This window comes from Sceloporus occidentalis, unplaced genomic scaffold (assembly GCF_023333645.1).
Source record: "Sceloporus occidentalis isolate IW3139 unplaced genomic scaffold, rSceOcc1.0.p SCAF_1, whole genome shotgun sequence".
NCBI classification, from domain to species: Eukaryota; Metazoa; Chordata; class Lepidosauria; order Squamata; family Phrynosomatidae; genus Sceloporus; species Sceloporus occidentalis.
The window spans coordinates 8873073-8898884 of record NW_028316981.1 but is presented as its reverse complement, the minus strand read 5'-3'; the positions used below and the strand labels follow the sequence as shown (position 1 = coordinate 8898884).

General features: G+C 42.3%; 1 protein-coding gene across 1 annotated transcript in view; it reads right to left on the bottom strand.

Annotated features, from left to right (window-relative positions):
• Window positions 1-10659: 10659 nt before the first annotated feature.
• Window positions 10660-25812, bottom strand: part of LOC149320626 (uncharacterized) — a 37449-nt gene continuing 22296 nt past the window's right edge. The window contains exons 6-8 of the mRNA XM_089500057.1: window positions 17205-17911; window positions 15690-15816; window positions 10660-13377 (exon numbers count right to left, since the gene is read on the bottom strand). Of these exons, the coding sequence (XP_089356183.1) occupies window positions 11948-13377; window positions 15690-15816; window positions 17205-17911 (2264 nt within the window). The 3' untranslated portion in view covers window positions 10660-11947. The remainder of the gene's footprint in view (window positions 13378-15689; window positions 15817-17204; window positions 17912-25812) is intronic.

Sequence of the window (25812 nt, the reverse complement as noted above, 5' to 3'; positions counted from 1 at the left end):
TGCTCAGTTGTCCTCTCATAAGATCTCCAGGTCTCTCTGAGGTCTCATATCTCACGCAAAGCTCAATATGTTAAAATGGCAAGCCTGCAGCAGTTGAGAGGTTAGGAATCTAGCGGTAAGCATGATGCATAGAGTTGGCACAGAGAGGAGAAAGAGTAGTTGCCAGCTCAACAAAGAAGAAACCCAACCCCAGTCTTCGGTATATAATGTGAATGTTTTTACTACATACCAAATTTTCAGGGATTCATTTGTTGTGACCATGGCTGGTTCCCACTCACACTGATCAAACTACAGGATTTTGAGCATCCTGAATGACACTAATATGGGACAGGTTTTTCAGCCCCTAAATAAGGGGCATGCTGTACAAATCAAGACATTTGTGAACTCTAGATTCAATGTGTGTTTATGAAGTCGCCACTGAAAATGTGGTATGTGGCACGTTGATGGGTATGCTACTATCCTGGTGGCACCAACTCCTTTGAACTTATAACCACGTTGATATAGAGCATGGGTGGGGAAGCTTTGACTTTCCAATATTGTGGACTGGACTGTAATTAATCCATTTATATTCTCCCTTTCCCCCCAAGACTGGGGCTCAAGGCAGCTTACACTTTAAAAAGAAAAGCAAACAAAACTCCCACAATCCCTGACCATTGCTCATGATTGGCAGGGACTTCTGGGAATTGGAGTCTAAAAAATAAAAGCGGGGGAACAAAGGCCACCCTCTGGATCCTTTTCTCTTTTTTATTCCATTAGATGTGGGGCAGGCAAGTGGAAACAGAGAGCGCATCGGTCATGAAGACATCACTGAAGAACGTGAACCCCACAGGGTGTCTCCAAGAAGGGCAAGAGAGGACCTTTCAGATGGGCAGGGTGTTGCCAAAGCCTCTGAGAAGAAACGAAACAGGAAGCCAGGAGATGAGCCCGAAACCACTGGTGCTAAATCCAGTTCTTCTGAGGTAAATAAGATCTTTGCTGAGACAGGAATAGAGCCTCAATGCAAGGGTTGTGTTGTGGTTGGTAAACACCTGAGAAACACAGGGCTTTTTAAGGTCAAAAACAGCAACGGAGAGATGTACCTCTGCATGGAGTGTGGCGAAAGCTTCAAGCACAAGAAACATCTGACTATGCACCAAAGGGCCCACTGCAGGAACACCTTCTATGACTGTTCTGCTTGTGAGAAAAGTTTTGTGTGGATGGAAGATCTTACTCGTCATCAGAGAATCCATACTGGCGAAAAGCCATACACATGTTCAATTTGTGGCAATGGGTACAGCTCCCGCTCTGGTTTCATTCATCATCGGCGAATACACGCAGGGGAGAAACCTTTTCAGTGCTCAGACTGTGACAAGGGCTTTGTCTGCAAGTCACACCTCACTCGACACCAGAGAACTCACCAGGACAGAAAATTATACACCTGCACCGAATGCGATAAGAGCTTCTGTCAGATCTCACTTCTTATGCTGCATAAAAGAACTCATGCAGCAGAAAAACCTGGGTTATTATCCTGAGCTTTGGGATTATTCTTAGTTTAGTTTTTTGTGGGTTTTTCAGGCTATATAGCCATGATCTAGAAGAGTTTATTCCTGATATTTCGTCAACATCTCTGGATGACATCTTCAGTGAATGCTCTTCTAGAACATGGTCACATAGCCCGAAAAACTCACAAAAAACTATAGATGCCAGCCATGAAAACCTTCAACTTCATATTCTTAGTTTATTCTAATCCTCTGGTTCTCCTCTTTCCCATTTGCAGTCCTCGATATTTTTTGCTTCGCTTATAGTTTAGAGAAGTGTTCAAACCACGATCCTCTTCTCAAAGAGAGGAAAGATCACTTCTGGATTTTCTTTCCTGGGATTCCAGGGCTATCTCCATAAATGTTTGGTGGTGGACTTCATCCTGGTTGGATTGAGACCTTTTAAACTGTACTTGAAACATGTTTTGTAAATTCTTTCAGACCTGTTATTCTTTATGGATGTAAAACCAACAAAAACTCTGTACACGGAAGTATAAAAATAGGTAATAATAAATCTCAAATTGGGCTGTGTATTTTACAGGGATAGTGCACTGAATGTGCGGCTTTTAATTAAGTGTTTAATTAAGTTGATGTTAAAGATTCATATTGGAGATTTAATTACTTTGATATGTCTCAGGACCTCAGATCCTTTCTGGAACTCTCCCTCTAAAGAAGGTACTTTTAGATGCCAAGCAAAACCATGGGAGAAAAAAATCCTAAGTTTTTATATGACTCTTTATATGCTTGCAAGACACATGCACCTTTTGGATAAATTCTATTTGATTTTTTAAAAATTCATATGACTGTTTTTAGTGTTGTTTTGTTGTTGCTGGTTCTCTTGCTTATGATTTTTTTCAGTGAACCATCCTTTGGATACATTTTACGATGGCTGGTCTACCATTCCTTCTCTGTTTGAGCGTTGGACTCGGACAACGGAGACCAGTGTTTGAATCCAAACATGGCCATGTAAACCCATTGGGTGACCTGGGACAAGTCACACTATCTCAGCCGCAGAGGATGTCAATGGCAAACCCGACTCTGAAGAAACTTACCAAGAAAATCCCATGATATGGCCTTAGGGTCGCCTTAAGTTGGAATTGACATGAACGCACACAATTTCAACAACAATAGTTTTATATCCCATTTTTCTCCCAGCACAGAATCCAGATTTTAAAACCACAGTACAATTAAAATATTCTTTAATACAAAAGGTAAAACACAATTAAACTAAATTTCTAAACACAAGTTAAAAAGAGCCTTAAAAGGCACTTAAAACAAAATAAAAAAACTACATGCCTCCCCCCTCTCCGAAAGCTTTATCTGCTGCACTAAAACTTCCTTAAATAAAAGGAAGTACATTCTGTGTGTGGCTTGTGGTCTGCTTTTTCCCCCACCTGAAAGCATGCTAAGGAAAGTGGCCCTTTGTTCAGTAGCCACACAACACTGACCGCAGAGGCAAAAAAATGCAAACAGGAGAGAGGAAGTACAGAGGAGCAGGTGGAATCCTGAACAGAAGCAGCCTACATTGTAACATTTTGTAGTGAATCCACATTATTACAGTATTCAGTGACTAAAGAAATAAAAAAAGCTGGAAACTATTATAACACTGAGCAGTTGGGATGAGTTAAAATGGTGGCTGCAAACCTACATCACAGTCTACATTTTGTAATTTTATGAATTCATAGCTATGTTGCAGAAATGCATTGGTATGAATTACAAAGAGGCACGTCTGGGCACCAGCAAGTAAGTTCTGATGTGCATGAGACAGTCCTGGTGAGCACTGGGCACTTACGATGCGCATTGGGCACTTCTCATTCACAAAGGACATTCTGATATGCATTGGACCCTTCTGATGAACATTAGATGCTTCTGATATGCATCAAACACTTCCCATGCTCCTCAGGCACTTGTGATACATTGGGCATTTCTGATGTACGTTGGGCAACTAGGTGTGCTCCAGCACTTCCTTGCTCGTGTCCAGATATACAATGGAAAATGCCCTGATCAGGACCACAGCACTGGCTACTATTGCACAAAGGATTGCTTTGTGTTATAAAATCACATTGTGAAACGACCCAGTTCTATTTTCGTCACATGTAGGTTTCTTTACAAAGAGGTAACTTCCGTGCTGAATTCCAGCTGGCATTCATTGGTATGTGGCTTCTGTTACGTAGCGTGGAGCTGGAGCTCTCTTTCTAGCCTTGATGAGATCTGTTTGTGGACAGGCTCTGCTTGGCCACTAGTTATAGTGGTCCCCCCACATTCATCGGGGTTAGGGGTGAAGGACCCCAGTGAATATGGAAAAGCCACAAATAACAAAACCACTGTTCTTTTTACTTTAAGAGTACATCTCTCTAGGAATCTCCAGGTGCTCCAGTGCAACTCTGTGGTCAACATTTGCCAGATGTTGATCATAGAATCATACTGGAAGACCTACAAATGCCTAGAGAAGTTTTTTTTCTTCTAGGTTCTCCAATGCAAATCTATGGTCAATTTCTGGCAGTGTTGCACTGGGGGGCCTAGAGACTCCTAGAGAGGACATATTAATGAAATTCTCAAATAATCAAATTTGCAAAAGTCAAAGGCGCTGATGTGGAGGGCCAACTGTAGTTTTCTTCTTCCAAAGCCATTGCAGAATCCATTTTGAGCCACATCAAGTCAATGGGTGGGTTTGGAACTGCTAAGAAGATTCTTCCAGATAAATCATAGAATCATAGAGTTGGAAGAGACCACAAGGGCCATCCAGTCCAACCCCCTGCCATGCAGGAATTCAATGACATAGCCACGTTTGTCTAGATCAGTATGTAAATTGTAGCACCTTTGAGACTGAGTAAGACTAACATATCCTGGAGTAGCCATGTTGGCTGTATAGCAAAGTACAACAACATCCAAATCCACAAAAACAATGATACTATGTAGGGCCAACCAAAATGCACAAAATATGTGTTGCAAGCTTTCAAAGCTCCACTGGCTTTTTCTTCAGGCAAAGGGGTTAAAATCATACAGGAGAAAGAAATAAAAATTATGTTAGTCAAAATGATGTTAGTCATTGGTCTAAATTTTGTCAAGATGTTGTTGTTCTCAGTTAGGATGGTATGGCGGGATATCCATGTTAGGCAGAAGCCATTTCTCCCTTTTGGCCATAATAAGAGTTCTGGGAGACAGAGGCCTAAAGTCCAAGAAATAAAATTTAAATCCCATTAGCAACACAAAAAGGTACTTTCTTTACAATCCAGGTTGCCTTCCTCAGACTAAATCCACAATAACGTGGTTTGACAATGCTTCATGCTTCAGTGCTATGGAATACTGGGATTTGTAGTTTGTTGTGGCACCAGAGTTCTCTGTCAGCGAAGGCTAAATACTTCACAAAACTACAAATCCCAGAGTTCCATAGCATTGAGCCATGACACTTACAGTAGTGTCAAATTCCATCATTTCTGCAGTGTAGATGCAGCTTTGGTTTCAAAGGTACTATAATACCCCATTGTCTATTTGTTTATGTTATTTATTCATAAATTTATTTAAGACTCATCTTATTTACATCATTAAACATATATTTGATCTATATCCTCCTTTTCTTCCAGTATGGGCCTCATATTCTACATGTGGGGTACCATAGATAAAGAGATGCTATCTGATTCCAGTACCTTTTTCTTCCAATGGGATTTGATTTTTGCAAGAGTTTGTCCAGGTAAAGAAACTAAAGTTTTCAAAGGTTAAATTTACAAATAGGAACAGTTACTAATGAATACTTCTATAGATAAATGCCTTCTTCTATTACTTGTTAAAATTCATGAAAACACTAGTCTGAAGGTAAAATGTTGTAGCCAAGGACATATCTGTTTTCAGCTGACATTCTGTATTGCAGTTCTGGAGCCATAACTGCTCTGTATTCACTAAGCAATAGTGCCACTAGTGTAAATAGTGCTATTAGTGCAAATGCCTTCCCAAACCTACTTTAGTAAGCAGCAGTCGCATGAAGGGATGGAGGTCCATTCAGCCAGTGGTTGGGGCACAGGATGATGTTTCAGGGTGGCCAGATGTCCTAACCACAAAGGAGGACAAGGCATCGTAAAATGTAGGTCATTCAAGAAAAATGTAGGACACGACCAAAGAAAAGCTTGAAACACTAAGATTTTGGTTTGCTGTGTTTTAACTACTAAAGCCTGATTTTGTAGAACTTGGTTCCTGCAGGACCTGGCACCTGGTGGATTTCCAAGTCTGGTCTCCAGAGTCCTCCTACTTCATCTTGCGTAAGTCACATTAGCTCAGCTTCACAGGAATACACCTGCAAGTTATGTCCTTTCAACTCTGATGTATGGAGACCACATCGTGTTTTCACTGATATGGTGTGTCTCTAACACCGCCACTCAGTAGGTTTCATGGGCAAGCCAGGAATTGAACCCTGCTCTCTACAGTTGTAAGTCAACACTCAAACCACTATGCCATGCTGGCTCTCAATAGTTCCAGGGGTGAACCATTTTCAGTTGTTCTCCACAATGCTAGAAACCTGGGGGCTGAAGAAAATGCCCCCCCACCACATCCTGTTAGTTTGTTTTTTTTAGTTTGAAAAGGTTAATTTTTGGACCCTGACTCCTCTCATGGCAATGGGTTGAACTGGATGGTCCTTGTGGTTCTCTTCTAACTCTATGATTCCTCAGTCTGGGACTATGTTAGGTTATGATTCTGGGAGTTATGACGTGTAAAACTAACGTTTCCAGACACTTCTTCCTTCAGCTGAAGGTCTTCCTTCATACTATATTTTTTGTGTCACTCTTGCCATCTTCTGCAACTGTGCTGTGAAATTAAAATAAACACCTCTTTAATGAAAAGTACCGTCAGCTCTCTGTATCCACGGATTCCACCGTCCACGGCTTGAAAATATCCCTTTAAAAAAATTCCCAGTAGCAAACCTTGATTTTGCTATTTTCTGTAAGGGTCACCATTTTAGTACAACATTGTATATAATAGGACTTGAACATCCTCAGATTTAGTATCCTGGAACCAAACTCCAGCAGATACTAAGGGCCCACTGTACAGGATAAAAATAAACCACACACCATTTTAAGCAGATGAACTGCAAATAGAATTTTATTTCGACATTAAAAAAAGAAAAAAGATGTTCTCCCTTTGGATGGAAACTCTCTGTGGAAAAAACTAAATATCCCTTCCGTTCCCCAGCCCATTCTTAAATTGGTTTGAAGAACTGAAAGCCATTCTCTCACCTTGGCATGACATTCAGAAGAAAATAGGACAAGCAGAGATAGCCACAACCATCCACAGGAGGTCAGGCATGTCTTCTGAGAGACAAAAGGTTATTTTTCAGACTAGTTTCCAGGCTGGATGGGATTCTAGGAACTGGAACTACCAAAAGAAATGATGCCCAAGCTCTGCCACCGTGAGATGTATGTGTATCACATAATTACGTTTCCTGCTGCTACCACCCAAAAATTTACTACGTAGTCAGCCTTCCACATTTGTGGCTTTGACTTCTGAGGATTTAATTATGTAGAGATTTAAGCAGTGTTCTCTCTAGGTCCCCCAGCGCAATTCTGCCAGAAGCTGACCATACAGTTGCGATGGAGGAACTAGAAATTCCTAATACATCTCTAGGCATTTGTAGGTCCTCTGGTGCAATTCTGTGGTCAGCCTCCAGTGGACATTAAATACAGAACTGTACTGGAGGACCTAGAGATTCCTAAAGATGTGTTCACACAGGTTAAAAAACATAGTGTTTTGTTTAATTGTATTTGCAGCTTTACCACTTTCTTGGGGATCACGGATCCTTAACCCCAGTGAATGTGCAGGGCCCAATGTAAACAGCACAGCTCCCATCACTGCCATTTCCATGTTGTCAGATAGTGGGAGGTTGAGTGGGGATGTGTCCAGCTATTTTCTTGTACTTGAACTGGAACTCCAAAAGAAGTGACGGCCAAGCTCTGCCACTGCGAGATGTGTATCACATAGTTACTTTTCCTGCTGCTACCACCAAAAAACTATGTAGTCAGCCTTCCACATTTGTGGCTTTGACTTTTGCCACAAGGACCCCTGGAGGGTCTTTGCAGACGCCTGTCATAGCACATTACAGCTGGAGGAGAGTGCTTTGCTGCTACAAGGTAAGTTTTTAGGAAATGTTTTAGTAAATGAATGGTTGGAACAGAATTCTGGCTTATGGGGTATCCATAAAAATGAGCTGCGATGGTGTAACTCTGACTTTGCTGTTGTGTTCCTTCAAGTAAGTTTCTAACTTGTGATAACCCTAAGACAAACCTATCATGGGATTTCCCTGGCAAGATTTGTTCAGAGCGGGGTTGCCATTTCCATCCTCTGAGGCTGAGAAAGTGTGACTTGCCCAAGATCACTAAGTGGGTGTCATGGCCAAGTCAGGAACTGAACCCTGTTCTCCAGAGTCATACTCAAACCACTTAACATCACCATAATTCACTGATAGGATGCCAGCCAATGTTTCCAAGATGTGAACTACAGGAAACCCATGTTCCTAACAGTCTCTGGAATGCAACAATTCACCTTCACTACAAACCAGTTGCAAAAAAAGTTACTGGCCAGTATTCTGTTGGTGAATGATGATGGCTATCAGAACTCACCATTGAAGGGACCTCTAGAGGTCTCTGCGGATACTGTTTGCAGTGCATACAGCTACAGGAAAAGACCTTGAGACTTTTCCACGGATCCCCCTGCTCTCAGATGGCACAGAAATGGCTGTATTTCAGGGGCTGCTTCACTTGAAAGCAGGATTTTGGCCGATGGCATGCAAATGTATGGCACGGGGAGACATGCCCACATGCCATACAGACATCTTCCAGTGCAGAATCCCAGCCTTTATCTTCATGTTTTCTTTTGGTGGGGTGGGGCTGAGCTGAGACAGAACAATGGCCTTTTTGTATGAACACCAGAAAAGGGCTGAGAAGTGAATGGAGATGCGAAAAGTCAACCTTTAGCATCTTGCCTCAGCCTTTATGTCAGAATGATGTCAACATTAGAAGGAAATCAGCACCCATACAATCTTAGTGTTTCAGTGGGACTCCAGGAATCCTAAACATTTCACCCTTCCCTTTTCATTGGTATTCCATGTCAGGGATTTGAAGGGTTAAAACACAGCACACAGGGAAATGCTTGATGTGTGTGTGTTTGGCCATGAGCATTCAGCAGAAGGACAAGGTTGATTAGCACAGCTGAAGCTCATTGGCTCAAGGACACTTCAATGCCCAAGTGCACAGTCATGGATGATGAAACCACGTGTCTGGATTGCACAGGGGACACTTGTCATGGTTACACACAAGAACTCACTGGGTTTGGGAGACCACATGGTCTGGAGTCTATATAAACCCAGGGGTTGCAAGGGATAGCTTGTGGGTTTGTAGTAGGAGTTGGTTTGGTATGGTTTGGAGTTTTGGAGAGCTGTATTTGTATTATAGCACTGTGAATAAAGAGCACCGGGAGATTTGGCTTCTCTGGTGGTTTATCGGTAGAAGTCTTGCATCGCTTTACTGAGTGTCCCCGGAGGTTCCTGCATTGCTTCAGTTCCTGGAAGACATCCAGTTGCTGTTATCACAACTGCTTTTGGAGCCACGCTTCAGCTTCTAAAATTGCTAGCTCTGCTACAAAGGTCTGATTTAACCCCAGGACTCGTTTGAGTTGCTGACAGTGGTTGTTGGACCCCAGCAGTTGTGCTGACATTCCAAGCCATGCGCTGATCCCAGGAGAGCTCACAGAAGTTCCTCTTTTGGACTAGAACTCGCAGAATTGTCAGCTGGTCCATGTTTTACAAGTGCTGCTTCGGGGCAGGGTTAGCCCCAGCAATGAAACTATTGGCTCAGGTGGCAGAAGCTGGGGAAGGCCGTAGTATCCTGGCTCTTCTCTAAGAGTATACCCATACAGTACAGTTACTGCAGTTTGATACTAACTTAACTGCCATGGCTCCATCCTATGGACTCCCCTAAGATTGCTAATTTGGGGAAGGGCCTAGAAATCTCTAGTATATATCCCTGAACTACACAATTCGGTCCCAGACCATGATATACAGGTTGAGTATCCCTTATCCAGAATGCCAAAATCCAAAGTACTCCAAAAACCAAAACTTTATTCATGGGTGGCTGAGATAGTGACACCTTTCCTTTCTGATGCCACTGTGTACGCAAACTTTGTGTCGTGCACAAAATTATTTAAAAATGCACTATACATTTACCTTCAGAGTATGTGTATAAGATGTATATGAAAAAAACCTGAATTTTGTGCTTAGACTTGGGTCTCATCTCCAACATATCTCATTACATACACAGCAATAGCAATAGCACTAGCATGTACATTTCTATACTGCTTAATAATGAACTTAGCACTAAGTGCTTCACAATCTATAAGCCAATTGCCCCCAACAAGCTGGGTACTCATTTTACCAACCTATGAAATGATGGACGGCTGAGTCAGCCTTGGAGCCCCTGGGATCAAACTCACAACCTTGTGGTTGCAGTACTGGCATTTAACCACTGTGCAACCAGAGTCAATCCAAAACTCCTCTGGTCCTAAGTATTTCATATAAGGTAGACTCAACCTGTAATTTATAGCAATGCCATCCCATTTTAACTGGGATTTATAGTTTCATGGGTATTTAGAATTTTCTTCCAGAATTCTAGTGCTGTATCTCTGAGTAGACTGGACTTCTCTAGATGAGAATTCCAAGTGCCTCACCAAAGTCCAGATTGATCCCAGGATGAAGCCATGACACTTGAAGTGTTATCAAACTGTTATAATTATAGATATACCCTTAGAGCTCTCTAGCAACAGAATTCAAAGTCTTCCACAAAACTGCAAATCCCATGGTTTCACAAAATGGAGTCATGGGAGTTAAAATTGTATCGAAACACTATACCTGTGCAATGTAGATACACCTCTAAATTGAAATGCAACACTGCGACTGCAGTCAGCTTCTGTATGTGATCTGAAGGTAGGCGACACCCTCTCATTCTTTGTGTCAGGTAGCACAATGTCTTGGGCCAGCTTTGGGGACAGTGTGAAACTTCGCTCCCATTTCACAAACAAAACAAAAAACAACAGGTAAGACTTTGAATACTCACACAAGGTCTTAGAGACACAGAGGGGTCCCCCATAGGTACCTCTTCCTTTTTCTGGTTTGTAATTCCAGTCTACCCAAGCCCCCAATTAACTTTTCTAGGTTCACTTAATAAAGAATCCCCACTTAAACTAATTCTCAATCTCTATTTATTATTATTTCTTTTAGAAAAGCATCCACCCACCCCAGAACTGTGATCCATTTATACAATTCATGATACCAATTTCTAATTCTATTCTTGCGATCTTGATTTGGAAAGTTGGGGGGGGGGCAATCACATTCTTGAATGCTTCCCTGTGAATGCTTGTAGAAAACTAATGGGTCAAAGAGAAGGCCTCAACCTATCTGCATCCCTTACAGGCTATTTATCTACCTGCAGGGATGTATTGTTATTCACAGTCAGTGGGGAATACTCCAACATGGAAAACTCTCTCTCACCAGCCTGACACAGTACAGTCCAAGTCAAGATTTAGCACTTGATTCTGAGGATGGTATGAACTTTTTCAGTAAAAAACAAAAAACAAAGGCAGGGTGAAAAAAATGAACTAAAAATGCACCTAAAACCTATCTCTGGCTCTCTTTCTCTTTTTCTATTGCTGTCCAAGGCTTCAGACCCATTAGAGACAAAGTCATATAAAACCAGAGACTAGCTTTGGGGAAGAATGTAAAAACAGAACCTTGTCTTCAAGAAGGCAGGATCTAAAATGAAGGCTCATGAAACCACGTCCTCTCTCTTTTCAGTTTCCCCACTTGAAGATTGTTGGCCTTAAGGATCAGGCATTCTCCTTATGCCTCTTTGCTTTACCTTAGTCAGAATTGGTCCCTTTTCAGAATGGTAGCAAGCCACCTGACATCTTGTAAAATGCCAAAGAAATCATATCTAAGCTTCAGACAAATGGGTCCTTCTTCACAGATTTGACAGCCTCCTCCTACATTCTGAACAGTCTAAGCCTGCAAGATTTCCTCTTCTTGGGAAAGAAGAAGAAACTCTTCCAAAGATCTGAAGAACTTAGCCAGGACAGGCATCTAAGAAAAAAAAATCATCTTCTGTCTAGCTGACCTTCCATGCAATTAATGCATTTGTCGACAGCAAACAACCACCAATGGTTAAACCTCACCCATTTTGGTTTGGATGGACAAGCAACCCCCTTTTCATTTTTAAAGGGTCTTATGTTGGTGCCCTGCTCTGGAAAAAAAGTAGTACGTATCCGTTGCTGTTCCATGACAGCTGAAATATACACCTTACAAAGAAAAGAAGAGGAACTACTAAGGGATGACGTCTCGTTGAGAAATGATAGGAAGGAGGATTAGATAACCCCCAGCAGCTCATCCAACAGATTATTCAAGAATTCCCTTCTGCATGGATTCTCTGATGACTAATAAGGTTTGAGCTTTGAGTGAAGCTTTTCCCACAGTCCAAACACCGGTATGGTCTTTCGCCCGTGTGCGTCCTCTCATGAGCGACAAGGCTGGAGCTTCCGCGGAAACTCTTCCCGCAGACGGAGCACTGAAAGGGCTTCTCGCCGGTGTGTATTCTCTGATGTGTAATGAGATGTGATTTGTAACTGAAACTTCTCTCGCACACCAGGCACTGAAAGGGCTTCTCCCCAGTGTGGATTCTCCGGTGCGCACTGAGGCGAGAGCTCACACTGAAGCTTTTCCCACATTCCCCACAATGATAGGGTTTTTCGCCTGTGTGAATTCTCTCGTGGCTAACCACCTCTGAACTGCGCAAGAAGTTCTTCCCACAGAAAGAGCATCGATAGGGTTTCTCCCCGGTGTGTGCCCTCTCGTGAGCAAGGAGATCCGAACTTTCGCTGAACGTTTTGCCACAATCCAAACATATAAATGGCCTCTCCCCTGTGTGGCTTCTCTGATGTTTCCGAAGGCGTGAGCTTACACTGAAGGTTTTCCCGCACTCAGAACACTCATAAGGTTTTTCTCCTGTGTGGATTCTCTGGTGGCTGTTGAGGTATGAACTCTGGCTGAAGCTTTTCCCACATTCCAAGCACTTGTATGGTTTCTCCCCAGTGTGGATCCTATGATGTGTAATGAGGTTTGAGATGTCACTGAAACTTTTCTCACACACAGAACATTGGTAGGGTTTATCCCCGGTGTGGATCCTCTGATGGCTAACTAGGCCTGAATTGCGACGGAAGCTCTTGGTGCAGTACAAGCATTTGTATGGCTTCTCGCCTGTGTGGGTCCTCTCATGTGCGATCAAACCCGACTTCACACTGAAACCCTTGGCACAGTGCGTACATTTGTAGGGCTTCTCACCTGTGTGGGTTCTCTTGTGAGCAATCAGACTTGAACTCACACTAAAGCTTCTCCCACATTCAGAGCATGTATACGGCTTCTCTCCAGTGTGGGTTCTCTCATGGACTATAAGGCGCGACCGAAGACTAAAACATTTACCACATACTGAACATCGGTGAATTTTCTCTCCTGCTGAATCTGAACCCTGACTGAAGGTTTCTTCACAGACTATAATCTTCACAGATGCCTCATCATTGTTTGTTTCCTTTTCTCTTGTGGTTAGAGTGAGATCTTTGTAACCACCCACCAAGGGAACAGATTTTTGGACCCTTTTCCTTGTGGGCTTCTTGGGATGTTTCTCTGGTCTCTGTTGACTTTCAGACACAGCTTTCTGTTCACAAAAGAAGGGAAACTTCTCTTCAGCAGCTCCCTCGGGTGTCCTGCACAGTTCCTCACATTCAGCTTTTTTGGGCTGAGGACTCCGCACATTGTTTTCACTTTCACATGGCTGATCTAAGGGGAAAAGTATAAGATTAGCACGATCAATTGGGTTTTATTACCCACAACCCATATTTTATTTTCTCTCTCTTTTTCTTTATATAAAAAAGAAACAACATGAAGAGAATATTATAAAAATGCAAAATACACTCGGCTGCATCAACAACTCTTTGAAAGAAGCATCAAATTAATATCAGTAGCATTTTACAGCTGCTGAACCAAAACTAGTTGCAAGAAAGAAAGAGCAAAGAAACTGAAATTACAAGCCTACGTACTCTTCCCTAGGAGTAAGTCACACTGAAATAATGGTTGCTTTTAGATATGTATGAGATTGTGCTTCCCAATGATCAACTTTTGTTCATTTCAGGTCTGCCAGAAAGCTCTCACCAAACTGCAAATCACACGATTCTCAAGGACAGAGTCATGGCAGTTAAAGTGATGTCAAATTGCTTTAATTCTGTAGTGTGGCTACACCTAAAATAGAGAAAATGATTTTGCCTCCTCTTGTTCACCACAGTCTCAAGCAGCCAGAATGCACTCATTCCCATTAAAAAAATAAAAAATAAAAAATAAAACTGAGAAAAGGAAAGCATGGCCAGCAATTGGGATGATCAGATACTGTATCTTGTATTACACCTTATCACATAACATTTAGAAATAATTTGTGGAGAGTAAATTTATGAACATCTTGTTTTAAACATGCAAAGGGATCTTGAAGCACTTTAAGACTAACTGTGCAAAAGAAGGTGTAGGCTAACCTTTGGTAGACTTGAGGACATAAGCCATCCGTAGGGAGAGGCGGGAAATAGAAATAAATAAATAAATAAATAATAAGTGTATGTCTATGAAAGCTCATGCTACAACTTCTTTTACACAGTAAGTCTCAAAGGTGCTATATGATCCCTTTGCATAGTGATATCCAGACTAATATATTGCTATGGCTCTGATTGTATTAAACAGTGTGTGTGTGTGTGTGTGTGTGTGTGTGTAATCCATAATCTGATTTGTTTTTTTAAAACTGGAGGGGGGGGGGCTTTTAAAAGTGTTTTCCCTCTCTCATTTTTTTCAGTTTTTTTTCCAAGGCCTTCACATGGCCTAGTCATTGCTTCAGGGACCTCAGTGGATCAAGGGGCAATAAATAACTGCCTTGACTGAATGAATGAATAAATAAATAAATCTCTATCCAACAGGTTTGAGCTAGTTGGGAAAATGGGTCTAGTTGCAGAGAAAGTTATATCACATCTCCTCATCTCTCCAAGGATCCCAAAACTCAGGGTGGCTCATAGAGGAAGATACAGTCTTTTCATATACGAACCAAAGTATTTCCATAAACATTAAAAGACTAGCTGTGTTAGTCTGGAATATCAGTACACAAAGGGATCTTGGAGCACCTCTGAGACTGAGAGAAAGAAATTGGTAGTGTAAGCTTTCGTAAACTTAAATCTTCCTTACCAGATGCATGGAGTGAAGTGCCTAGGAACAGACCTTTATGGCGATGAATGAACAGGCTGCATATGTGAACAGCAATAGAAATGCAAAGCTTGTGGGTATTGTGATGAAGTGACATGTTCAGTTGTCACTATATGGGGGACAAAGGCAGAAGGAAAGATGCTGCCTACAGCCAAGCTGAGTAGATAACCATATGAATTGTGGAGAGAGTTATTGGAATGCACAGTTGGACATAGAATTACAGCTAAATCCCCTGTTGTGGTGATACGTGTATTAGCAAGGGAGTACTTTACATTGTCGAAAATAAAATACAGTGCGTCCGTGTGACATGTGGGCACGCCATAAGTGGCTTTCAGCACACCAGAACAAGCAATGGTGCATGTGGCCGTGGCATGCACACCGCACCACAGGAACAAGCCCCATTGTTTCCAATGGGGCTCGAGCATACGCAGTATTTCCCTTACTTGGGGGTGGTGGTGGTCCAGAACGGATCCCCTGCATAAGGGAAGGGCACACTATAGTAGCAGCAAAAGGAAATATTTTATATTTATTGAAAATGAAATGTTATCACATTTGTAGAAAATAAAATGTTGGCAGCCAGCAGAAAATGTTAGCAGACAGCAGAGCGGAGTATCCCCAGCAGTTTTCTATCCCGTTTTGCCAAAGATAAGCTCTTTCAGCTGTGTAGCCAGCTGTATAATATTTACATGATACACCTGCATTTGTGGTTTGTTATTGTTTAGTCAAGATGCCTCCAGAGGCCTCTCTTTTGTAGTGTGCCTGGAAACCACCATCAGTATGCTACCAATGTCTTTCTCTCAGTTAGTCTCAAAGGTGGCACAAGATCTCTTTGCATTAAAAGAAATATTCCACCTTACCTAAGGAGGTGCCATCTATAACAGTCTCTTCCTTAACCTCCAAGTACACCTGCCTCGGGTCAGTATCCAATGGTGCTGTGTCCACCATGGCAGAGCTCCTCATTGGTTCCTCAGGCAATCCTGGCACCTGAACGAAAAGATTGTGTTAAGAACTGTGAATGGGCCTGGGATGGGGGAGCAGTGGGATGGGAAGATGGGATTGTGTGGCCTCCATGTGTCCCACCACTGCCACCAAATGTAGGGGGTTCTCCTTGCTCCACATCTCCTTGCGCCACAGTTGTTGTTGCTGTATTCCTTCAAGTTGTTTCCGACTTATGGCAACCCTAAGGCAAACCTATCATGGGATTTTCTTGGGACAGTTTGTTCAGAAGAGGTTTGCCATTGCCTTCCTCTGAGGCTGAGAGCATGTGACTTGCCCCAGATCACCCAGTAGGTTTCATGGCTGAGCTGGGAATCGAACCCTGGTCTCCAGAGCCGTAGTCCAACACTCAAATCACAAAAATCCGTCTATAATAAAGACTTTAAAAACCATAAGGATAGGTCTTCTGAAAGAGACTAGTATTTTCCAATGGTCTTAGGCCGCCCCTGTGAAAGGGTCATTTGACCCACAAAGAGGTCGTAACCCACAAGTTGAGAACCGCTGCACTAACACCAACTGCTTAGGAATCTATATTTTATAGGACTGTAGAATTTTAACAAGTGGGAGGGACCCTGGAAGTTATCTTAGTTGGAATCATACTGCTAGGTGATTCTGGGAGCTAAAGTCCAAAATAAGTACCTTCCCCCACTCCACTTTACAAGCAGCCCAGAGACCTGTACTACTCCCAGTTACCTTTGGTTTCCTCTGCAGTCCATCTCAAAATGTCACCTTACATCACCGCTGATATTTTAAGAGGAACTGCAGAATAAAATATTTGGGCTTCCTGTGGGAGGAGGGTGGCCCACAGTGGAGGGTCAGGAAGGGGAATATTGGCCTCCACACAATTGCCCATCCTTGAATTACTGTAAATATACTCATGCATATGCCTAGAAATTTTAGTCCAAAAACTGACCCTTAAAACCTGGATCAATTTATCCATGGGTCAATGTAAATACTATACTTTAACTCATTAAAAAAGGAACCATCCCCTGGTGAAATGTGAGAGCATAATCCCTTTTCAGAGCACCAAAAAGAAACATCAACCCCTCTACTATATCATCTAACCAGCCTTTAGAGCGAGTATAAACAGTTATGCTTGTCAAAAAAAAAAAAAAATTAAGTCCTTCAGCACCATTTTCCTTTGCTTCACCCTTTACATCCTTTGTTACATGCTGCTAAATTTTGCCCTTGACTTATCCATGGGTCATATCAAAATCCATAATTTTGGCTCCCAAACCTGCCGGCTTATACATGAGGTTGACTTATAGTTGAGTATATACAGTAAATATTTCCAGAGTCCTTGTATCTGCACTACCTGCTTATGTCTGACCCAAAGGCTATGGGTTGACTGAATCGCCACGTATGAAGATTTTTACCTGCTGTGTTGGTCTCTCAGCCTCTTGCTGCTTCAGCATAAAATCCTCGGCCAAAGTCACCGCCTGGGCACATGTCTCTGGACAGCCATCTTTGACCCAGCTCTGGATCTCTGAGGGCAGGATGGTCAGGAACTGCTCCAGGATCAACAGCTCTAGGATCTGATCCTTGGTGTGCCGCTCAGGCTTCAGCCACCGGTGGCAAAGGAACCAGAGGCGGCTGCAAGCCTCGCGTGGCCCGGCGGCCTCCTTGTATTGAAACCGCCGGAAGTGCTGCCGCTGGACTTCCGTGCTGATAGCGTCGACCCTCAAGATGGCCGCCTTCACCTTCCCATAGTCCCCCATCTCCCTCTCCTCAAATAATTGCTGTCCTTCTTTGGAGCCTGGGATGAGAGCAGACATCCATTTTCCCGGATCGGCAATGACTGCCTTCTCAACGGAGGTCAGGAATACATCGTCCCAATGTGAGGGGACTGGGAAGTGGGATTGCTTCAGTTCTGACGGGGATGTTGTCAACATTTCCATGGCCTCAGGTTCGCACCCGGTTATGTCTTCATTTTTCACCAGGGCCACATGGTTGCTCATAACTACTTCCTCCAAGGCCTTTTCTTGCTCCACGGGACCTAAAGGTTGTTGTTCCACCATCTTCTCACCAGTCTCCTCAGTCACTAAATATTTGTGGAGAGCCTCCTCTTCCTGCTCTTTCGAAGCTATTTCCATTATCCCTCAGATTAAGGAGGACTTTTGCCCAGTCCAGTCGCTTCTGTCTCAGTCCTGGCCCCGTAACACTTCCAGCTTTTGTTACTTCTGGTTTTGGCAGCAAAGAGCAGGTGGGAGAGAGGGATACAACTTTGGGTCCACTTTGGGTCGGACAAGAATTCTGCATGTCACACAAGGATATAATTAATTTCTATTATTTAAAAGAGTACAATTCAAAAATGATACAAAAGCATAAAAAGTATATAAATATCAATAATATAAAGCTTAAAAAGCCATCGAACAATTTTAAAAAATTAAAACAATTGGGTTTTTTGTTTTGTTGTGTGCCTTCAATTAGCTTCCTATTTATGGTGACTCTATCATGGGGTTTTCTTGAAACAATTCTGTATTGAAAATATTAAAATGTATTAAAAACTACACTCGTCCCTCCACATTTGCAACTTTGACTTTTGCGGCTTTGATTATTTACAGATTTTATTAATATGTTCTCTCTAGGAATAACTAGGTCATCCAGAGCATCTCTACGTTCAACTTTAACCAAAAGTCACACTGAAGGACCTAGAGAGAACACTCTACTAGGCATTGGCAGCTCCTCCAGCACAATTCTATGGTCAGTGTCTGGCAGATGTTGACCAGAGTTGCACCGGTGGACCTAGAGAGTCCAAGAGAGGTGTTTTCTCAAGTAAAAAAAAAAAAAGCAGACAAGAAGAAAACCAATTCATTTGAGATAGGCTGCTGGAGACGAGTGCTAAGAACACCATAGACAGCCCAAAAGACAAACCAATGGGTCCTTGAACAAATCACGCTCAAACGCTCCCTGGAAGCCAAGATGATCAAATTGAGGGGGATCTAGAGGGGGCTGAGAGCTATGTTGAAATATCTGAAGGGATGTCTTATTGACGATATGAGGCCAGTGTGGTGTAATGGTTAGGGCATTGAACTAGGATGCTGGAAAACCAGGGTTTGAATCCTGACTTGGCCATGGGAACCCACTGGGTGACCTTGGGCAAGTCACACTCTCTCAGCCTGAGAGGACTGCAATGGCAAAAGCCATCTGAAAAACGTGCCAAGAAAACCCTATTATAGGTTTGACTTAGGGAAACAACATGAAGGCACACAACGACAACATATTCTGTGTCAGAACTAGGACACAGAGCAATAGATTCAAACTTCAGGAAAAGAGATTCCACTTAAACATGAGGAAGACCTTCTTGAAGACAAGAGCTGTTCGACAGTGGAATACTCTGCCTCAGAATGTGATGGAGCCTCTTTCTTTGGAGGCTTTTAAGCAGAGGCTTTGATTGTGAGTGCCTGCATGGCAGTGGGTTGGACTAGATGGCCCTTGGGGGGCTTCTTCCAACTCTAGGATCTTATGATTCTAGGTGCTTCCTTGGCAGGGAGGTAATTGGACTCAGGGCTATTTCACCATATACTATGAATGCATTGCAAAACCACTGAACTTTATAGCTATACATTTTCTAGTCTCCACTTCTCCAAACTGGAGAACTCCAAAAAGGACTGTGTATTAATTCGTCTTTTTATTGCAATCATTATTAATCTTTAATTTCTTAATGCCTGTCCATAAAGTTGCAATGAGGGCATCACTGTCATTATTGCTGATTATGATAACGACAACAGCAACAATAGCAATAATAATGATGATGTTCTGTGCGTAAAGTTGCAAGTTTACTGAAGCTCTTGCTGCCGCCTGAAGAAAAGGCAATCATTATTAATTTTTCATTTCTTAATTCCATGCTTCATCACTCTATGCATAAAGTTGCAATGAGGGCATCAAAGTCGTCACTGATGATGATGATGATGACAACAACAATAATAACAGCAATAATAATGTTGATGCTGTGTGTGTAAAGTTGCAAATTTACTGATGCTCTGTGCATAGAGTTGCTATGATAGCATGGCTCTCATCATTGGTGATGATGATTATAACTATAATAACAACTACAACAACGATGATGATGATGCTCTGTACAAATGCTCTGCGTGTAAAGTTGCAATGATAGTATGGCCATCATCACTGATGATGATGATGATGATAACAATAATAATATTAATAACAATAGCAATGATAATAGTGATGCCCTGTGCATAAAGTTGCAACTTTACTGATGCTCTGTGTGTAAAGTTGCAATGATAGCATGGCCATCATCACTGATGATGATAATGGTATTATGTAGTAGTAAGATTTATTCGGTTGTTAACCAGTATACAAAATAGCTTGATAAAATAATAATTGCAAAATGCAGTTATTAATAATTGTTAAAAACAATTTCAGATACAAATTCAAGGTCATGTTATACTCATATCAGTTTTCATCAACCAACTGGGAATGTATTTTACATACAATGTAACAAAATTTTGCTACATTGTGAACATCACTTGGTTTCTGATTGTCCAGAAGATAACGTAAATAGAAACTATTAGAAAGTAAATAGGAAGTAGCAGTATGTCCAGGGTGCTTGTTTAGAAGAGGAGTAATCAGCATGGCCATCATCGATGATGGCGATGATGATAACGATAATAATAACAATAGCAATAATAATGGTGATGCTCTGTGCATAAAGTTGCAACTTTAGTGATGCTCTGTGCGTAAAGTTGCAATGATAGCATGACTCTCCCCATTGATGATGATGAGAGTGATGATAATAATAAATAATAATAACAGCAATAACAGCCATGCTTTAGAGATGAGTGGCTCCAGTTTCTTTGTTGTTTTCCCTCTTTTCTTTCCCCTTCTGACTGCTGTGCTCCAATGCTTCCTCCATGCATTTCATGCAGCCCCATCCCCTCCTTCCTCTTTCTCCCTTCTCCCAGGTTGCTCACTCACCTTTGCAAAAGGGCCACCTTCTTGCAGGGCAGGTGCCTTGCAAAAGCCCTTTCCAAAACCACAGCCAATGCAAAAATAAAAATCCCTCCACCTTTTCTCTCTCCTCTCCTGCTTTCCAACTCCCCTCTTTCTCCTCCCCTCCAAAGACAGGAAGGAACTTGCAAACCCCCTAATCTTTCTGCATTTTACTCTTGCAAGTCCCTCCCTGGTCTTTCTAGCAAACTCACACTCTGTTGCCTTAACCCTTCGAGGGATCTGGCATGAAGGCTTCTCCTGCTCCAAAAGGACAGGGAGAAAAGCTAGACAATGCTTTTAACTCCTATGCAAAGGGATGCGTGAGGAAAAAGGCTCAAGCCTACCTACCAAAGCTCAGGCTCCCAGCTTTTTTCAGTCTCAAAGGGTGCTGCAAGATCTTTTTGCAGAGTGCAGAAATAATCCAGTTTGAGACTGCTGTAACTCAGTGCTATGGAATCCTAGGAATTGTAGTTTATTGTGGCCCCAGAGCTCCCTGACAGAGAAGGCTTAATGTCTCACCAAACTACAAATCCCAGGATTCCATAGCATGGAGCCATGGCAGATTAAAGCAGTGTCAAACTGCATTACTTCTGCAGTGCAGATGCCAGTCATCCAGAACTTAATAGAAAGAAAGACAAGTCACAGATGTAAAATAATCTTCACACATATCAACCCTGAGCATATATGGCTTTTGGGGGGTTTGTTTGTTTTTTAACTTCTAGGCTTTGTGATTCCCTCTTTGCAGTCTATTATTATTATTATTATTATTATTATTATTATTAACAACAGGCTTTTGAGAACTGAAGGGCTTATGTTTGAACTGCAGACTGTTGTGGGTTTTTATTTTAAAAATATCCTGCTTTTTATCCTTTTTAATTGTATGTTTTAATTTTTAAAAAGATCACATCTACAGCAAACCCTTGGTATCCGCTTTGGTTTAGTTTTAAAAATCCATGGATGCTCAAAGTCCCATTATATACAACGGAGTAAGAAAACAGTGTCCCTTATTTTTTTTAAAAAAAAGCCATTCAGTCTTTAATTTCAGGGTTTGCTTTGCCTCTGGAATATTTTCAAGCCATGGATGCTGAAATCCATGGATGCAGAATTTGTGGATAAAGAGGGACAATAGGACTAGAGCATCCACATATTTGGATTTTGGAACCAAACCCCAGAGGACACCAAGGGCCCACTGTACCAGGCTGAAACTGATGTTATCAATACAATAAAATGGATGTTTTGGTTTTATGATATCAGTGCAGACATCACCATAATAATAATAATAATAATAATTTTTATTTCTATCTTGCCGCCTCTTCGAATGGATCGAAGTGGGATCACAGCAAGGTTAAAATTACAATTACAATATTGCAGCATTAGTTACTGCACCATTAAAACCACAGTTAAAAGAATAAAAACATAAGAACATAAAAAACATAAAACCATAGTGGTCTTATGCATCTGAAGAAGTAGACTGTAGTCCAGGAAAGCTCAAGATGCCAACTTCTTTCTTTCAGTTAATCTCAAAGGTGCTACAAGATCCTTTTGCATACTGATTGTACAAACTAACATGGCCATATCTTTGAACAGTGGTCATGATTGATCATGGGAGCTCCTGAGCATGTCCAGATTGCTGTCTAGTATTCCTTTGAAAATCATAACCAAAAAGCTTCTGACCAGTGCTCAGTGGCTGATAGCCCAGAAGTTGCCTTAGAGTGGAGGCGCCACAACAATAACTATCAATACTTAATTGGAAGAAAAAAGGCCACAACTTTATTAACAAGAACAAGAACAGCTGAAAGTAGGGTTGGCCTAGAAATACATGAGGTCTGGATTTGTCATCAATCAATCCACTATTGATCAATGAACCCATTTGCTTGGTCACGGACAAGCTTCGGGATGACCAAAGGGGGTGACCAGTTAATCGCCCATCTGACTCTCTGTTAACCAGTTATTCGCATCTTCGCATCTCTGCCCTTTGTCACCAGGGGACACTGACATGATGCTGCACCTGCAATGGCAACACTGCAAATTCCAGCACCCCCAGATGCCCATAGGACCCCCGATCCAGTGCTATACAGCCCTGGAAACCATGCCCACCAGATCCAAGACCTATGCTACTGCCCCTAGGAAGTTGTGACAACACAGCCTAAACCAAGCATAGGGATGGGGTGGGGAAAGCCGGGCTGGAATAGCGCCGGCCAAGGCACCATGTGGCCTTAAATAGGCCATTTATCCAATAGGGAGCTGGGAAAGGGGGGAGAAGTCCCGCCCCCTGTCTCCCCAACCAATCATGGGCCCCATCCAACCCAGCCTCCCACCAATCCGGAGGCACTTTCTGATTTGCAGTACCGGTGCAGGCCTGGAAGTGCCACCCCAGACACCATCCACACCCAATCCCGGCCAGGCTAGCATTCTAGGGGCTCTGCCAGGCCAGTGGGCCCCACCAGCGGCACTGTTCCCTCCCCAGCGGCAACCAGGCCGGCCTCGTTTATCCTTGTAACCATGTTTTTGGAGACACCTGAGCCAGCCAATGGCAGCTCAGTATAACCCTGAGGTCATATGAACTCACAATGGAAGAGCTATGTATGGCCCATAAGTTTCCAGAATGCCTCCAGTTGGCCTTTGAAAACCTTAGGGTTGAAACATGGCTGACTTCAGGGTGTTTTGGCTCCCTTGGTTTTGGTCTGGTTGGTGTTGAACACAAGAAGTCAAAAGTCTTCTCCGGAGGAACCTTGTGATCAGCACTACACTACCACCAAGGGGCTGTGGAACTAGGGGCCAACTGGTTGGCCACTATGACCATGCTCAGCAGTGCCTGTGCCATGTGGCTCTTTGTCATCTGCGCTCTCCATTGCCTGTGCACAAAGAAGAGTCTCTGCTGCTGCAATGCAGAAGAGGAATGCCACACACAAGGGGAAGTGAGTAGTGGCCATCGTCTTCCATCTCCATCTTTGGAGATTAAAAAGCTCAGCACCTTGGATAGCTTCTTGATCCTTCGGATTCAGACCCAGAGCAGATTCGGACTCGAAGCCATAGCTCCTGATGGGGGAATGTGCAGTTTGTTATCTAAGTACAGCACGCTCCCGTGGTGTGCGCCATGCACACTGCCGCCGTGCTGCCGAGGGCACAAGCCCCATTCATTTGAATGAGGCGTGAGCATCTACGTTTTTTCTCTTCCGGGGGGGGGGGCATCCGGAACAGATCCTCCGCGTAAGGGAAGGGCACATTGTAATTTTCTTTCAAATCCTGAGAGACAATAAATTTATTTGTTTTTCTTCTTGCTGTTTCCTATTTTTCCAAATCTGTATCATGACCCAGTTCCTGGGCTCACCTTATCATGTATTCCTTGATATTATTTTTTTTGTCTCTAGATCTCTTTTTAAAAGAACCTTATATATTTTACTGATCTTTTTTTCCTTTTCTGGAGCCCATATTAGTTTATCTGTTTCATTTTCTCTATCTTCAAATCCTATTGACTGAATATCCTTATATTCTTTTCCTCAAGCTCCTCTCTTGTTTTGATGTTTGTTTTGCCTTCTTCATTCTTATATAATATTTTGCAGTTTGATGATCAAGGGCATCACAGCTTCAGTTCTGCTTACTGAGGCCCAAAACACTCTACAGAAATAACCCAGTTTGAGACAGTTTTGGCTGTTCTGGCTCGGTGCTAGGGTAGGGTTGCCATAACCCGGCGGCCCCCGTGACAATCACGGTTTTGGGGGGCCCCTCCCGGTCCCGGTCCGGTTTGGGCCCCCACCCGTGCCTTATTCCTGGTTTGGGGGCCCGCTCCGGCCATTGCCGCTGCTCCTAATGTGGCTGCTGCGGCGCCAACCCACATCCTCCTCCGGCTCCGCCTTCCTCCTCTTCCTCGGCGGCAGAAGCGCCACTGCCACCGCGCCCCCACTGTGAGGGCTTGCGCACCGCCCAGGCCTCAGCAGGGGCCAGTAGCAGCGCACGCGGCTGCCCCACTTCCCTCCGCGGGCACGCACCTGCCCTGCTTCCCTCCGCACACGCGCACCAGCCATCATAAGGAGGAGGAGGGGGGAGAGGAGGAGGAAGGAGCCGGAGGAAGGGTGCCTTGAAGGGGCCAGGGCAGAATTGGGCCAGAGGAGGAGGAGGAGGAGGAGGAAAGCTGAGTCAGTTGCCATTAGGTCTGCCTTGGTATTTTGGGGTTTTTAAATTATATTTAAAAATATAAAATACTTATTTTATTTAATTTTATTAATTTTTATTATTGCTTTTTATTTTTTATTTTATTAATTTTTATTATTGCTTGTTTTTATTTCATTTCATTAATTTTATTATTGCTTGTTTTTGTTTTATTTTATTAATTTTTATTATTGCTTGTTTTTGTTTTATTTCATTAATTTTTATTATTGCTTGTTTTTGTTTTATTTTATTAATTTTATTATTGCTTGTTTTTGTTTTATTTTATTAATTTTTATTATTGCTTGTTTTTGTTTTATTTTATTAATTTTTATTATTGCTTGTTTTTGTTTTATTTTATTAATTTTTATTATTGCTTGTTTTTGTTTTATTTCATTAATTTTATTATTGCTTGTTTTTGTTTTATTTTATTAATTTTTATTATTGCTTGTTTTTTATTTTATTACATTAATTTTTATTATCAAATATATACACTCCTGCCTTGTTTTTTATTTATTTTTTCATTATTTTTTTATTATTAAATATATGCAAGTGCATTTTTTGTGTATTTATGGTGCTTTGAATGCTAACAAGTCTGCCTTTCTTGGCCAATTATAGTGGTGGTGATGATGATGATGATTTGATGATGATGGTGATGGTGATATTGATATCACCAAGCCTCTGAGGCACGGCCAATGTAACTTGCTGTGATTTTTACAAACTCATGCGAAGTGAAGAAAAACCACAGTCCCTTGACCAAGTACACACTTCTGAGAAGTACAGTTGAACCCGAGGGCAAGTACATTTCTGCCATCTGTCTAGGAATAATGCCAAAATGTCTTCCATTTTGATCATGCCTAAAAACATGCATTTATATTAACATTT